This window comes from Salvia hispanica, chromosome 2 (genome assembly GCF_023119035.1).
Source record: "Salvia hispanica cultivar TCC Black 2014 chromosome 2, UniMelb_Shisp_WGS_1.0, whole genome shotgun sequence".
Classification (NCBI taxonomy): domain Eukaryota; kingdom Viridiplantae; phylum Streptophyta; class Magnoliopsida; order Lamiales; family Lamiaceae; genus Salvia; species Salvia hispanica.
The window spans coordinates 37,117,468-37,131,687 of NC_062966.1; the positions used below are offsets into that span (position 1 = coordinate 37,117,468).

The 14,220-nt window shown below is 32.9% G+C and overlaps 3 protein-coding genes across 5 annotated transcripts; 1 reads left to right on the plus strand and 2 right to left on the minus strand.

Annotated features, from left to right (window-relative positions):
- Nucleotides 1–1,421: 1,421 nt before the first annotated feature.
- Nucleotides 1,422–3,965, minus strand: LOC125206917 (aspartic proteinase CDR1-like). The gene is made up of 5 exons (XM_048106130.1): nt 3,959–3,965; nt 3,480–3,882; nt 2,373–2,934; nt 2,162–2,281; nt 1,422–1,592 (listed from the first exon to the last, which is right to left on the minus strand). Exons 1-5 carry the CDS (start codon nt 3,963–3,965, stop codon nt 1,422–1,424), a joined length of 1,263 nt encoding a protein of 420 aa, XP_047962087.1.
- Nucleotides 3,966–5,079: 1,114 nt separating this feature from the next.
- LOC125207735 (cytochrome c-type biogenesis CcmH-like mitochondrial protein) lies at nt 5,080–6,364 on the plus strand. Its single transcript, XM_048107202.1, has 3 exons — nt 5,080–5,380; nt 5,814–5,945; nt 6,034–6,364. Exons 1-3 carry the CDS (start codon nt 5,159–5,161, stop codon nt 6,217–6,219), a joined length of 540 nt encoding a protein of 179 aa, XP_047963159.1. The 5' UTR covers nt 5,080–5,158; the 3' UTR covers nt 6,220–6,364.
- A 3,179-nt stretch (nt 6,365–9,543) lies between these two features.
- On the minus strand, nt 9,544–13,606 carry LOC125204363 (transcription factor bHLH68-like). Of its 3 annotated transcripts, none has more exons than XM_048103011.1 (9): nt 13,279–13,604; nt 12,895–13,180; nt 12,523–12,597; nt 12,282–12,347; nt 11,876–11,941; nt 11,395–11,436; nt 11,188–11,232; nt 10,803–10,850; nt 9,544–9,953 (listed from the first exon to the last, which is right to left on the minus strand). In XM_048103011.1, the coding sequence occupies exons 1-9, from the start codon at nt 13,440–13,442 to the stop codon at nt 9,825–9,827; spliced, it is 921 nt and encodes a 306-aa protein (XP_047958968.1). In that variant the 5' UTR covers nt 13,443–13,604; the 3' UTR covers nt 9,544–9,824. The 3 variants fall into 3 exon arrangements, with proteins under 3 accessions (XP_047958968.1, XP_047958966.1, XP_047958969.1); XM_048103009.1 differs by having other exon boundaries at nt 11,377–11,436; nt 13,279–13,603; XM_048103012.1 differs by having other exon boundaries at nt 9,860–9,953; nt 11,369–11,436; nt 13,279–13,606.
- Between the last annotated feature and the right edge of the window lie 614 nt (nt 13,607–14,220).

The window sequence follows — 14,220 nt, forward strand, 5'->3', positions numbered from 1 at the left end:
CTAACGTTTTTTATTTATATCATAAATTAATATTTGTTTTAATTACTATTTATTAGCTAGATAAATTTTAGAGTATGAATTTAATATGATCATACCAATGATTTCTAACGTTTTTTATTTATATCATAAATTAATATTTGTTTTAATTACTATTTATTAGCTAGATAAATGTTCTTTCATTTTTGTGATGTATAGCCGCATTTGAAAGGTTTTAGAAATTGTTGGTGATCTTTGTCTATAAATACATGTTCTATCATTGTGGAAACCGTAAATGAGGCGGAACAGGTGTCATGTGAGAGTGTGAAAGACGAAGAGCCGAAGATGTGAGTTGGAGGTAGTGCAAAGAGAGTTGTACAAAAGATGGTAAAAAGCAAATAGCACTTTTAAATCCTATTTTGAAGATCATTCTATTTTAGTTATATTAGTTCATATCTAAGTATATTCTTCATGTTAATTTGTTTTAGTTTTCCGTCTAGGCTACAATATTTTTTTTTTACAAATAAAGAAATCACATAAGTTGTTGACTAGCTATAATATTTTGAACCTACAGCATTACACATTCGTCGTCAACTTCGTCACTTCCATAGTTTTCATGCAAAGAATACACCAAAAGTCAACGAAATGGCAAAATGAAGCAAAGAAGACGAATAACATAAAATATCACATTATTTTCGCACACATGCATAAATCATCAATTTGGAGATTAAAGAGGAAAATAAAGCTAAGGTAAACTCAACAGTAAATTGCGGGAGAAATAAGTAGGGGAGAGAAGCTGTGGTGCTTTGATGGTGTGCGTTTGGTTGGGTTTGTATTTTGCTATTTCTTTTTCTTTATTTGGCTACTCTTATTATTGTATTGTTAATATTGTTTACAAATATTTTTTTTTATATCTTACCAACTATTCTATTATTGTTCTAATGTTAAGTTCACCATTTTATTTATCTTTTAATAGAGATATCATTGTCGTCCTATTATTTTTTAGTTGTATATTAAATGGAGTATTTTATAATTTCATATCGACAGTATTTTAGTATTGAAGAATGTATATTGTTAAGGATGATATTGTTCTTTGTTGTAGGGACATAAGTGTTGTAACTAAACAAAATTCAGTTTCATTTAATTTAAAATTTAATTAATTTTATGTTTATAATTATTTAATTCAATGTTAGTATATATATTTTTTATTTTTTATTTTATATAATAATGTTTATTATTTTATTTAGTTTATTCACAATGTTAAAATAATAGAACGAAAATAATTATGTCGTGCATAGCGTTAGGATTAACACAGTAAGTTTAAAATCTATAGAAATACCACATAAAAATGAGCAGAAACTATATCTAGACCATAAACAAAATCATTTTGAATAGAAAAAATAAAATTAGAATACTTGAATCGAAGAAAATCAATAACTGCCGTATCACACTACAGCTAGCCCGGCTAAGCAGGCGAACAACAAGGCAATGCAGAAGGAGATCTGGCGAGGCAGGCGAGCGGCAATGCGACAATGTATAGCGGTGGAGCAGCGAGCAGTTGACGGTAAGACGGTGAGGTAGCCGAGGTCGGGCGGAGGTACGGCGAATGATGCAATCTTTATAACTTAGAAGTGGTAGCATACATTTGAGAGAAAAACTATCTTAAAATTTTTATGCTTTTGGAAACATACTTAATCTACATTTGACAATGATGATTCTCTATTGATTCTCATGATGTCTTGAAATCCTAACCTATTGGATTGAGAAAAAACGTTTTATCAACTGAGCTACACTTCATCGTCTTCTTATTTTAGTATGTCCATTGCACGGAATGTGTTCAAATAAACAATAAGTATAATTTTTTTAATTAAAAATTGAAGATATTTTATAGTAGAAATATTTAGGAATAAATAGAATATATAAGAAAAAAGTAGAGAATTCTAGAAGAGAAAAAAATAGGATGAAAAGTTTAGAACAAATACATATGCAGTATCTATATATATATGTCTGCTGTAAATATTTTGTATTATATGTTAAGTTTTGGAAGTTTAGTTTTTTTTAATTTTCAAATTCAAGTAATAAAAAAGTGATATATGAAATTAGTTTTTATAAAATTAATTGAACCGTGCATCGCACGGGAGTAGACACTAGTATTAGTAAAACCACAACAATTAGTGAAACATACACTAGAAGCACTTGATTGAGCATGATAAACCATAGTATTTTGATCATTGTGAGTTGGAGCAATCTCTAGGCAGAAAGTTGACTGGCTCTTTTCAAGATCAAACCCAATCTGGTAATCCATCTGATGCAGATTCCAAAGATAGCAAAATCCTCAAGATGCGACGGCATCAGTGTGAAACAAACAATCCCTTTCTCCACCTCCAAAAAAATACTCTCTTGTTCCAAAACCAAGTCTGCATTCTTGAAATGAGCTGTGATAGGTGGTGGTGACCTGAACCCACCCCCTTCTTATAGCACAACCCGAACTCCTTTTGCGGATCCTCTACGCGCTCTCCCTTGATTGCGTCCTTTAGTGCCGCCTCCACCCTGTTGTACATCTCATCAGGGACGAACGACAGTGTCGTCGCTGAGTCGATGATGGCGTTTCCCTCATCGGAGGAGCCCACATCCACGCGGTAGACCCTCTCTCTCCCAACGCTGAGTCCTTCCGGTATGAGGTAGTGGAATGTGTCTTCCGAGTTCCTTAGTAATGGTGTTGAGACGACTTTAGGCCCGGCCACGACAGCGCTGTTGCCAAAGCTGATCTTGCTAGTGGCATTGGAGTCTCGCAAAGCCAAGCAATAAGAGAACTTGCCGCCTATGGACTTTTTTAGCTGGTTTATGATGGACGTCGAGCCGGCCCCAAGGCCAACGATCCCTGGCGCGGTACTGACGCTTATAGGGTAGCCGTTCTCGCGACCACAACCGAAGGCCATGTTAGGGAAGGACCACTGGCTGATCCAATTAATAACAAGGGGTACCACTGTACCCAAAATATGAAAGTAGTGTAATGGTAGAAGCATCATCATTCCTCAGCGTCGACCAGGGTTCGAATCCTCTCAGGCGCATATGTGTCTATTAGTTTCTTATAGAGTTTGATTAAATATTACTCCATATAGTTTCTAATAATGTTTGATTAAATATAATCATATTATTATTATTTTGTTTAATAACACTAAATTTTTTTTATATATAATGAAATGTCTTAAGAGAAAAAATTGATCAACTGGATTTTACATTTTCAAGTCAATATAATTATTTATCGCATCCCCAATATGAAATTTTGTTTATATAATGAAATGTCTTAAGAAAAAAAATTGATCAACTGGATTTTACATTTTCAAGTCAATATAATTATTTATCGCATCCCCAATATGAAATTTCTGGATCCGCCACTAGGAAGGACACTCCTCCGTCGAAGGTTAGGGTTTCCGTTGCAAGTTCGCCATAGCTGTATGAACCGTCTGCGGCGTGGAACTCATATTGGCAGGTGTTTTTGCTTCCGCACGATCCGGATGATGCGGTGCAATGGTGGGACCCGCACGAGATCGAGCGGTAAGACAATTGGATCGAAGGGTGGGAGAGTTTGGTTATAGCAGTGTATGCAGGGCTTGCATTGGATCCATGTTAGGTCGCTTCCCGTGTCAGTGATGGCTAGCTGCTCGACAAGGGGCGCCCCAACCTTGATCTTCATCAGGTACTCGTACCCCACACGGCTGATCGGACCGACTAAGGCCTTCGTGGATGTTGAATGCAAGACCGCCGTCAACCAGGATTTTCTTGACACGGAGCGGTCGAACGCGTGTCTTAGGCGTTGGAAACGTGTGATGGAAGGGTCGTACGAAGGCGAATGGCGCGAGTTGCGGTGGAAGAAGTCGAGGGTGATGCCGCCAGAGGATTCAACTGAGCATGTCAATGTCAAGCAGAGTGAATAAAATAGAAGAGAGTATGATAAATGTAGACATGGATATGTGGTAACAAGGCATGGTTTTTTTTTTTTTTTGTCTTGTTGAGGTGCAATTGAAAGAATATGTGATGGTAGAATTGCAAGAATGTTTAACACACTATTTATAGAAAATATTTGGTTGAAATGTTCACATAAATTTTTGAAAAATAATTATTTTGGCAATGAAGTCATTAGTTCGTCGCATGAAGAAATGAAATGCAAAATTAATTATGGAAAATATTTCATATTTTGAGTTTATGAGGGATGTAACCAAAAGTCAAAACCTCTAGCAGAAAATTATTTATCCAAATGTATTTTTCAGTTTCACATAAAAAGCAAAATACAAATCAATTAAAAATCTTATTAATTCCACACATTAAAAAGCGTTGTTGCCGTAAACGCGATTTAGAATTGAGAAGCATTGAATAAAGGTATAACCCCATTCTTAAACCCTCTCAATCTAATTCTTCAGCTCACAATTTCTCAGTTTCAATTTGGGAATAGATCAAAGGTATTCTTCTGTAACTCAAATTCTCTATCTGCCTATGTTTCCCATCTTTCTCCCCACCAATTTTGGGGAGTACTCGCTTGGTTTTTCATGATATCTTCTGCCTTAATCTCTTTAGACTTATTGGAATTTCTATTGATGATTTTGCTAAGACATTATCGGTTGGAGATGGCCTAATAGGAAATTGGAATTGTTTATGTTATGGAATAAGGTTTTCTGTTGTGAAAGAACGACAAATTGGAGAATGTTTTGTAGGTGTATAGGTAATTTTGGTTGGCTGGTTTAGCTTGGTATGGAATCTGGAATTCGATCGAAAAGAACCTTTTTTTTTTTCAAATTCATGTTTCAGTTTTGAAGCATTCGACCTAGAGTGGCTTTCATTTGAATTGAACACTCACTTGTATTTTTTTCATTATTAAATAAACTGGAAATTCAACTCTTTGCAAGTAGAAATTGAAAATTTTCATATGTTAGCCTTTGTTATCTGGTGTGGATATTGATGCCTAGCCTTGCTAGCAGCTCGAATAGTGAAAGAGTCGGTAGAAAAAAAGTTTATACGAACTAGGGAAATGGAGAAATCTTGATTTTCAATATTAGTCTTGGAGCTGTAGTAGAAGATCGAGAAAGATGGCTTTTCTGTCCTCACCTCAGCTCGATTGTGTGTACATCATAATAGCTCAAGTTTTGTTATGGTTGCATCTTTACTTTAGATTTCATTGTTTTGAATGGTGGCTTTAGTGATAGCTGAAATACACGTGCTCTTTGTTATTCATATCACAGAGCGGTTACATTGGGGTGAAAGTTTCATGGAGAATGGGGATGATGTGAGACAGGATCGAGTGGTTGAAGCACGGGCCAGAAATATAAGCCACAACGTGCGGTGCACTGAATGTGGTAGTCAATCTATTGAAGACTCGCAAGCTGACATCGCCATTCTCCTCCGCAAGGTGCCTGTTATTTGATTCTTTCTGTGCATACCATGCTTTTGCTTCTTTTTCTCTAAGATGCTATTGTGAGATGGGAAAATTGTTACTATGTTTTATCTGGAGCTTCATCTCTGTAAAAGCCTGTTGGTAAAAAAATCACTGGATGACTAGAATTTAAAGCTGGTCGATTTATATGTATATAGGGATCATATGAGGGGCATGTTATTGTTTTAGATCTAAACAAATTTGAAGAATTACCCCTAAAAGAGAAGTTTTAGTCATTTGTGGATCACTTGGATAAACACAGTAATTCGATATATGACTTGAATTTGGTGGAACTGACAAATTTGGAACACATTTAATTGACAAGGTTCAGCCTTTAGGCTTTTGTAATGCGTATACATTTGTTTGTGGACATTGATTTTGATATCTCTTGCATCTCTGTTTGTGTAAGTTAATACGAGATGAGATTCGGTCTGGTAAAAATGACAAAGAGATCTACAAGAAGCTGGAGGAAGATTTTGGAGAGACAGTGCTTTATACACCAAAATTTGATATACAAACAGCGGCTATATGGCTGGCACCGGTTAGTAGCATGACGCACACTCTGTAATTTACGTTCGTCTCCCCAGTTACCTCACTAATGTTGTCGATTATGCAAAATCTGAAAACAGCTTACACTTACTGGTGGCGCTGTGTTGATATGGGCATTCAAGAGATACAGGCGAAAGAATAATGTGCATATCATGGCTCTAGACCTCGTCCGAGGAGTCCCATTGACTCCGAAGGAGAAGGAGGCGATGCTTGAGCTTCTGACGCCACCTTCTACTCGATGGTGGGGAAAATGGCTTCCTCGATGATTCGAGAGTGTCGAACTTTTCATTCTGTTGCAAACTTGATTTTAGAAAAGTGCAGCAACTGAAATAAATATTTGTTATGTGGTGTTGAAACATTAAATCTGTAAGTTCTTATTATTCATATAAAGGTATTTTGTTTGGGCTATAATTGGCTAGCAGTGGGCATGTTCGTATCTAAAACTAGCTGAATACCCATTATATTAGACGAAACACATTTTTCATTTGTAATTATTGTTTGTCGATTAAAATTAGATATTGAAGTTTCGTTGTAGTTTTATCAATTTTATCTCAATATTTAAAAATTTAAAAATTTATCTTTAATCTTTGATAATTATTTCATTTAATATATATTTAATTTTTTCAATTTGTCAATTTTATCCTGATTTTTTTTTAATTTGTATTAATTTTATTATCAGAATATCACTCCAATGGTAGAATCTTGACATGGGTGTCTTATTTCACAATTTTAATGAAAATTCATGGAAGAGCTTCCCATTTACTTTCATCAATTAAAATTATTTTTATCTTCAATTTTTTTTATCAATAATCAATTAAAGTACAATAGTGATGCAGTGTATTTGGACCCCTAAATTAATAACAAAAGATTAATGGGAAATAGGCTGTTGGAAGCAAAGTTGATTATTGGAATCCAATTATCCAATGGCTGGGGTGTAATTGTTGCTCAACCCAAAGAGAAATTAAGTAAAGTGAAAAATTATTAACCTTTATCCAAATCAATCAACCGTTGATGTCACTCTCTCCTTTTTCAAAAACAACCAAAATTGAAAATATAAAAATGAGGAAAGATTAAAGCCCTTTTGAAAAGCAAAAACAGACAGCCCATCTTGTATGTTAGTTTAGTACTTGATGAATTGATGATTGTGTTGACCTTTGTCTTAGCCACATATCCCCCACCCCAACTAACTAAACCTAGTTAAAATACTGTATATACATATGTACACTTTAAAATAAAATAAATTGAAAAGAATACCCTTTTGCAAGTGGAAAACAAGTGGATTGTCAAAAGGGAAATTCTAAAGTTATTTTTAATGATATTGTGTAGGTGATGGATTTATGACGTCATACTTACGACAGAAAAAAGGTTTAAAATTTTTGGCAGGTTCTTGTTAGTGGATGAAACTAGAACATAATATTTGTACAAAAGAATTTTGGCACTTTTGACAATTTTTGCTCACTAAATTAATTTAAAATGTGACCTTTTAATTTGATAAAAAAATCGGATTAAAATTAGTCATTGTTGTTATTATTGTAAAATCCCATTTCTACAATTTTCATTTTTCAGTTTAAGTTAATTAGGAATGGAATCGTGTCTCAAAAGTTGAGCTTTGGGTTGATATCAAACAAAACGTGTACACATTATATTTCAAATATATGTAGTCGTGAAGTCAGTGAATCAAAAGTAAACAACAAAATTCATAATACGAAGACAAAAAAAATCTTCCATTTAAATACATATACTAATTCAAATTAATTCATTGATTGAGACTCATAGTTCTAATTTTATCTTGTTATTAATTTCATAGTAGCATTTTTCAACGGAATACGTTAATATCCATTTTGTGCATACATCGAATATAATGTCACGCAAACAAGATACTATAGTACTAAATTTTTATTCCAAATTCATATTCATCGAATGTATCAATGATGGTATTGCTCCCACGTGTATTACAAAATATTCCTAAATTTTGGTTACACTACAATATTTTTTTGTTGGTATACAGATATTGGTGGAGCCTAAAGCAGACAAATTAGAAGAAGTATGTAATAGTTCTATACTTTATCCTTGTAGATATGAGTTAGGAACAAAGGTATAACTTCACAATGTCGTTGCTGTCACTCCAATAATTTATGTGTTTCGTTCCGCAATTGGTGTGATGGTTTTCGCCCGTCTCGTTGGTGTCCGTACCAACGAGAGTCTCGTTGTGAAGAAGAAATTAGGCGGGACGGGATGCTCACGAAAAATGTCAAATTTCGATCCATACAAATTTTTAAAAAACTTATAAATCAAAAAGTTTGTATATTTCAGAATTATCTCATCGGTCTTATTTTCAACGAAATACACAATGATTTGGCAGTCAATTTTAAGCACGACAGTCACCACATTAACATCCTCAATTTGACCATCTTTCGTGATTTATTTAAAAATTTATCTTTTTTTATAAATATGTTCAATTTATACACTATCTTGTTAGTATGAGAGTTGTTAGTCTTCCATTTTTCACTATTTCATTTCAATATAGCGTGTCACATTGTTAATTGCGAAATTTAAGAAGAATGCTAATAAAATAAAACATTAATTTTTTGATTTTATAATCTTTATTATTTAAAGAAAATATTAATTTTAAATCTGAAGTATATGATGGTGGTGGAGGAAAGGTGCTTACATCTGCATATTTTTAATTTAAATAAATATACGTTGGTATTTTAATCTTAGTTGGTTGACTCGGAAAGTTAGGCATCATCATTTATTTTATGAACACTGCATATAGAGAAAAATATTAAATAGAAACGTGTAAATGTAATGTATTCACTTTTCCTGCAAAATGAGTGCTCGATCTTATATTCTGAAATTGAACGTGTAAATCAATTATTGCAATTGTTTTTGCCACTACTTATTATTTAGAACTATACAAACATTATTAGGTCTGTTAAATTTACTCTGTATATGATAGTTATAGTTGTGTTATCAATAGAAAATTAGCAGATCAGACAAATGTTGATGTGCAACAATCATTATCTCAAGATTTGTCGATATGAAATCCTTTTATTCTATTACCAGTAAATAATCAGATAAGTCTTAACGTTTAGCTATGGATTATACTAGATATGCATGCGGCAATTCAAATATATTTCAAAAACAAATTTTGAAGTAATGTTTTTTCACGAAACATAATTTTCAAATGATTAACACAGTTTTAAAAATGTTGGAATTATTACTTTTTTGTGCACGATAAATGAAACAATATATAAACTAGGGGGCATATTAGGGTGCCACCACCCCTTAAAATAACATCATACCACTATTCCTAGCCAATCATTTGTACATGTGGACGAATAATAAGTTGCCACATGGCAAAAAAAAAGACCCCCAAAAAAGACGGCCAGCAATATGCTGCACCTTATACAGTAATTTTTCTTGTCCAGCAATATCCGACGCACTATACAACAATCTATAGATTGTTGTGTAGTGTTTGTAATATTGTTGTGTAGCGTTTAGAATATTGTTGTATAAGTGGTGTCACGGTGTACTTTAAGAGGGGTTGTCATTTTAACACAAACCTATAAACTAGTGCACACGACAAATGAAAAGATAGAAAAATATATTATTGAAATCACGAAATATATTAAAATGCTAACATCATAAATAAGCAACATGCATGCATACAATAGCATATTATTTAGGTTAATTACAGAGAGGATTTCGAAAACATATTTAATCCATTTTTTTGTTAATTTCCCCCTATTGATGAGTTTACATGCACATAATATAAACATATAGCATCATAAGCAGTCAGCCTTAGTTTTTGGAGAATGACTGCTTCTGATGTTACAGCTGGCAGACGGCGGCAGAGTTAGCCGGAAAATCAAAAGCCGCCCCCGAACGCAGCCGGAGCCCAGTAATCGGCACCGTTCTCATTTCCCACGTGTTGTGTGCATGAAATCGGAACTAAGCAAAGCCCTCTACTCCTTAAATCAGACCGACCTTGTGAATCCTGAACATTAATTTTGTTTATTTTTAGACAATATAAATAATTAGTACTACTATGTGATTGTTTTCTAGTACATCTATTTTCAAAATTGAGAAATAAATTAAATACTTAGTATAACTCACAAATGCAAGAGTATGAACTTATGAGAAAGTATATTAGTAAATTTTATCAAGTATGTTACCAAGTTCATATACTATTACAATTGATCGAATGGAAAAAAAATACATTATCCTGTTCACTAGTGTTTAGTATTTCAATTGTTTTGACACTAGTTTATTTATTTACATTTTTGAAGCTTTATAGTACTATTTCATTTAAAACAATTACTAATTCAAATCATATCGCATTAGTCTTTTATATATAGTACTAGTATATAAAACCCATAAGATGTATAGCAAAAATGTGCTTGCATATGGTAATTTAATTAGTCATATGATGATGATCACAAATGCATGCGTCTGAGTTATTCGTTCAATTAATTGATAATTTGTTACAGAATTTCCAAAAATGGTAATGAACTCTCCATGAATTTCCTACAAACTGATACTTTTAAGGAAAGACTCCATAATTTTACACAATCTTTAACAATGAAAATCTTTCTTATTGAAAATTATCCATAATTTTCTATTACTTCCAAAAGATTAATCATTCCGCAAATTGTTAGTTTCAAAACTGCCTCTTATGATCTGATTGAAAATTTAGTTTCTTTAGCTACTGTATCTGAAAATAAAGTAACACCACACTACCAATAATTAAGGTCCCCCATTTTGGAAAAAAAAAGAAAATTTAGTTTGTTTAGTATTATTTTTCCCCTAAATAAAGAAAAATAAATAAATACTGTGACAAGTTTACCTGATCAGAAGCTCCTCTTCCTTCCATGGAAATACTATCATTCAAGAACTGTTACAAAACATTACACAAATAAATAATGTGAATAAAAAATAAAAGAAATATGAAATGCCCATCTTTGTAACTTTCATCATCTCACTTTCTTGGTATCGAAATTCACAAAGAAAAATTCAAAACAAGTAAAATTAATTACTTTGAGATAAAGCAGAAAAAATGCATGTTTTCTTTACACAAAGAAAAATTCAAAACAAGTAAAATTAATTACTTTGAGATAAAGCAGAAAAAATGCATGTTTTCTTTACACGAAGCACTTTGCTTAACAAATTCACTTTACCAATTAAAGCCTCTTTTTAGGAGGTGATAGATCCAATAAAGGTAGCATAAATACCTGAGAAGGCTCTTCGGGAAACAAAGAATTCCTTTCTTGAACCAGCTGCCAAAATAAAATTAATTATTTTTTCTTGTTTTTTTAATAAAAAAATGTGTGTCACATTTCCCAATAGTGTGCAAAAAAATCTTGGTCGTGCATTGGAAAATGTGTAAGAAAATGCGCATGTGTATATGGGTACTTATTTACAGAATGTTGGTGGTGTACTGTGTTTCCTGCTGCATTGCGCATGTATGGGGAGCTTAGTGCCTGCACATCAAAATTACTAGTCATTACTATTTCTTTGGCTTATATAGATAATACTAATAAAATTGGATATTTTGGATAGATTCTAAAGAATTCTAGTTAGATTATAAGTATGTTTATTAGGGTTTTTTCTCTTGTTATGAATAGTTATTCATTGCAATAGTAGAGTAGATAATGTCTTCGTCGAAAATTCTCTACTAGAGAGATTTTCAATCAGGGACAGACGAAAAAAAAAAATGCATTTGTAGCGACTACTATTAACAGTGATTTTTGGCCTAGTCGGGTAATCAATTTTCGTACCAATTGTGCTTGATTTCCTAGCAATTAGAGAAAATTGGATTTTATGCTTTTCTTGAATATGGGATATGAAATAATTGAGTAATATGATTTTTAAAAATATAAATAAATTGGTTTTGCAGGAGGAAAGGAAAGAGTAGATTACCTCAATTTGACCCTGAAGGAATCTAATGTAACCAATGGCTTCTGACAAGACTGAAGCAGTGTCAGTCTGCAAAAGAGAAACATACCACAACACTTTGAAACTTTTCTTTAATCTCAAAAAAAAAAAAAAAAAACAAGCTCAGTTCATATCATAAAGCAAACAAAAGGAGCCTCTCTCTCTCTCTCCCTTTTTCTCTATACATGATGTTTTACTGATTAATCATGATATAAAATAGTTTTACTTTAAAGACTTTTATGTTAATCAGCTTATAATTCTTGAAATCATGTGGAAAAAAGATGTTGCGTAAATTAATTAAATGGAAAAATTATGTTAAATATAGCAGTGAATACAACAATTGAACTGATTATGTATGTAAAAATGGTAAGATTTAGAGAAATAAATTTACCTTCCCAAATGGAGAAACAAGTTGGTGAAGAGCTGTTATTCTATCCCCTAACTTCTCCTTTCTCACCTGCATCAATGCCATTATTAATTTATTATTGTAATAAAATAAATAAATTGATGCTCATGCAGTTAAGCCCATAAATTTATGTCTAAGATTCTCAAGAACTGCAAAAAAAAAAAATTAAATAAATTATTATAGATAGAAAGAAGGCATCAAAAAGAGAAAAAGAGAGATTCCTCACCTTCAAAGCTGGTTGGGCTGAAGACTGTTGAACCCTAGCCTTCTTAGATGCCCCACCTGTACTCGTGCTATTGCACTTTTTCACAAAGAAAAATTCACACAAAATTTCTCAAATTGAGTATAAATTCAACAATTAATTAAATGGAAAAAAGATTACTACTACTAATCCAGTTAATTTGAACACATCAAATCACCTTTTTTTCAAAAAAAAATTCCTAATTCGTTAGAGTAATAATGAGACTTTATTAAACATCAATTATCATCCTAAGAAATGATTCTCATTTTTCACCTTTCCCTCCCTTTACTCTTTTCTCCAATAAATTTTTACATTTTTTAAAAAAGGGTTTAATTAATTGAATTAGCCTCTTCTCACCTCAGATGAATGCTCCTGGTTGTGCTGCTGCTGCTGCTTCTTCCTCTCCGCGGCCGCGGAGAAGCTCAGGGTGGTTACACAGGAGGTTGGTGAGGAAACTGGGTGCTGACGTGGCCAGCCGCTATTGGCTTGAAACTGATCTTGATCATATATCTGTGGCTTCACATCATTTCTTGAAAAAGAAGGGTTCAAATTCAAGACTTGCTCTTCCCAATTCTCAATCTTCTTCTGCTGCTGGAAAAGACTCGCTCCGAACCTCTCCTCCTCGCCCGCCCCCAATCCGCCACTTCGTATACACATGAGAATCAAAATTAGGGCTTAAAAAAAAAAAAAAAAAAAAAAAAAAAAAAAACCAAACAAAGAGAGGGTTATTATTAGTATTACAGAAGAAGCTGGCTCCATGACCTAACCGGGAAGTCCGGGGTCGGGTGGTGAAGATCGGGAGGAGAAGGATTATTCGGGGAATTGGAAGCGCCATAGATGAGTTGAGAAGAGAGCTGTGGATGCATGCCATTCATGCTCCACCAATTAGGGTTTCCAGCCATCATTTGTTAACTCTCCAAAAATCAAAATCAAGTCTTTAACAACCTCTTCCTCTCTCTCTCTCTAAATTGGATATAAATATAATCAAAACTTTGTCCTATTTCCTAATTTTGTGCACCTTTCAAAACTGAGTTTGGTTTCCCAGAAGTGGAAGTAGAAGAAATTAAAAACCACCATTTCACTATCATGAAATAGAGTATTTTATACTTGTGGGGTTAACTAATTAACCCCACCTCTTTGTATGTCCTTTTTTTCATTGAAATTAATGACCATTTTATTATTCTTGCTTTAGCTTTATTTTAAAAAAATATATAATCCGACAAAAGAAAGGTGATGCTGAGTGTTTTCAGGCCAGAAAACAAATTGGTTGTGACTTCCTTAGATTGGGGCAGTCTATAACTCTCACTAGCTAACTATTGTTATTATCTATTTTCACCTATTTTTTTCATAATAATTAATAATAATAATACATTGTATTTGTAAGTAGAAATTGAGTAATTAATTAATGTTGTTTAATTAGGGAATGAATTTGAAAACTAGGTTGTTCTAGGGAGGGTGGGATTACTTAGCTAGCTAGGGTTATTAGGTTGGATATCTATAATTGTCTGTTTCTTTCTTTATAATGATAAGCAGCTTGGGATCATTTGATAGCGATACTTAATTACCATTGCTTTATGTTGTTATAAATGACAAAATATTCTATAATTGAATAAAAGATTATGAATTTCGGGCACTTAATTTATTTTTTATACGAAACGACGTTTTTGGTAATATCGCTAACTA

Excerpts from the sequence above, each read along its gene's own strand:
- LOC125204363 (XM_048103009.1), bottom strand. The coding sequence starts at position 13,442 with ATGATGGCTGGAAACCCTAATTGGTGGAGCATGAATGGCATGCATCCA. Across the intron at positions 11,437-11,875 it reads TCCTTCAGGGTCAAATTGAG|GCACTAAGCTCCCCATACAT; the intron begins GTAATCTACTCT and ends TTTGATGTGCAG. Across the intron at positions 9,954-10,802 it reads GAAGAGGAGCTTCTGATCAG|GATTCACAAGGTCGGTCTGA; the intron begins GTAAACTTGTCA and ends ATTAATGTTCAG.
- LOC125207735 (XM_048107202.1), top strand. The coding sequence starts at position 5,159 with ATGGTGGCTTTAGTGATAGCTGAAATACACGTGCTCTTTGTTATTCAT. Across the intron at positions 5,381-5,813 it reads TCGCCATTCTCCTCCGCAAG|TTAATACGAGATGAGATTCG; the intron begins GTGCCTGTTATT and ends TGTTTGTGTAAG. Across the intron at positions 5,946-6,033 it reads CGGCTATATGGCTGGCACCG|CTTACACTTACTGGTGGCGC; the intron begins GTTAGTAGCATG and ends ATCTGAAAACAG.
- LOC125206917 (XM_048106130.1), bottom strand. Across the intron at positions 2,282-2,372 it reads CTTGGTTTTGGAACAAGAGA|ATGGATTACCAGATTGGGTT; the intron begins GTATTTTTTTGG and ends AATCTGCATCAG. Across the intron at positions 1,593-2,161 it reads CTCAATCAAGTGCTTCTAGT|ATTGCATCATTCGCCGTACC; the intron begins GTATGTTTCACT and ends TAAGTTATAAAG.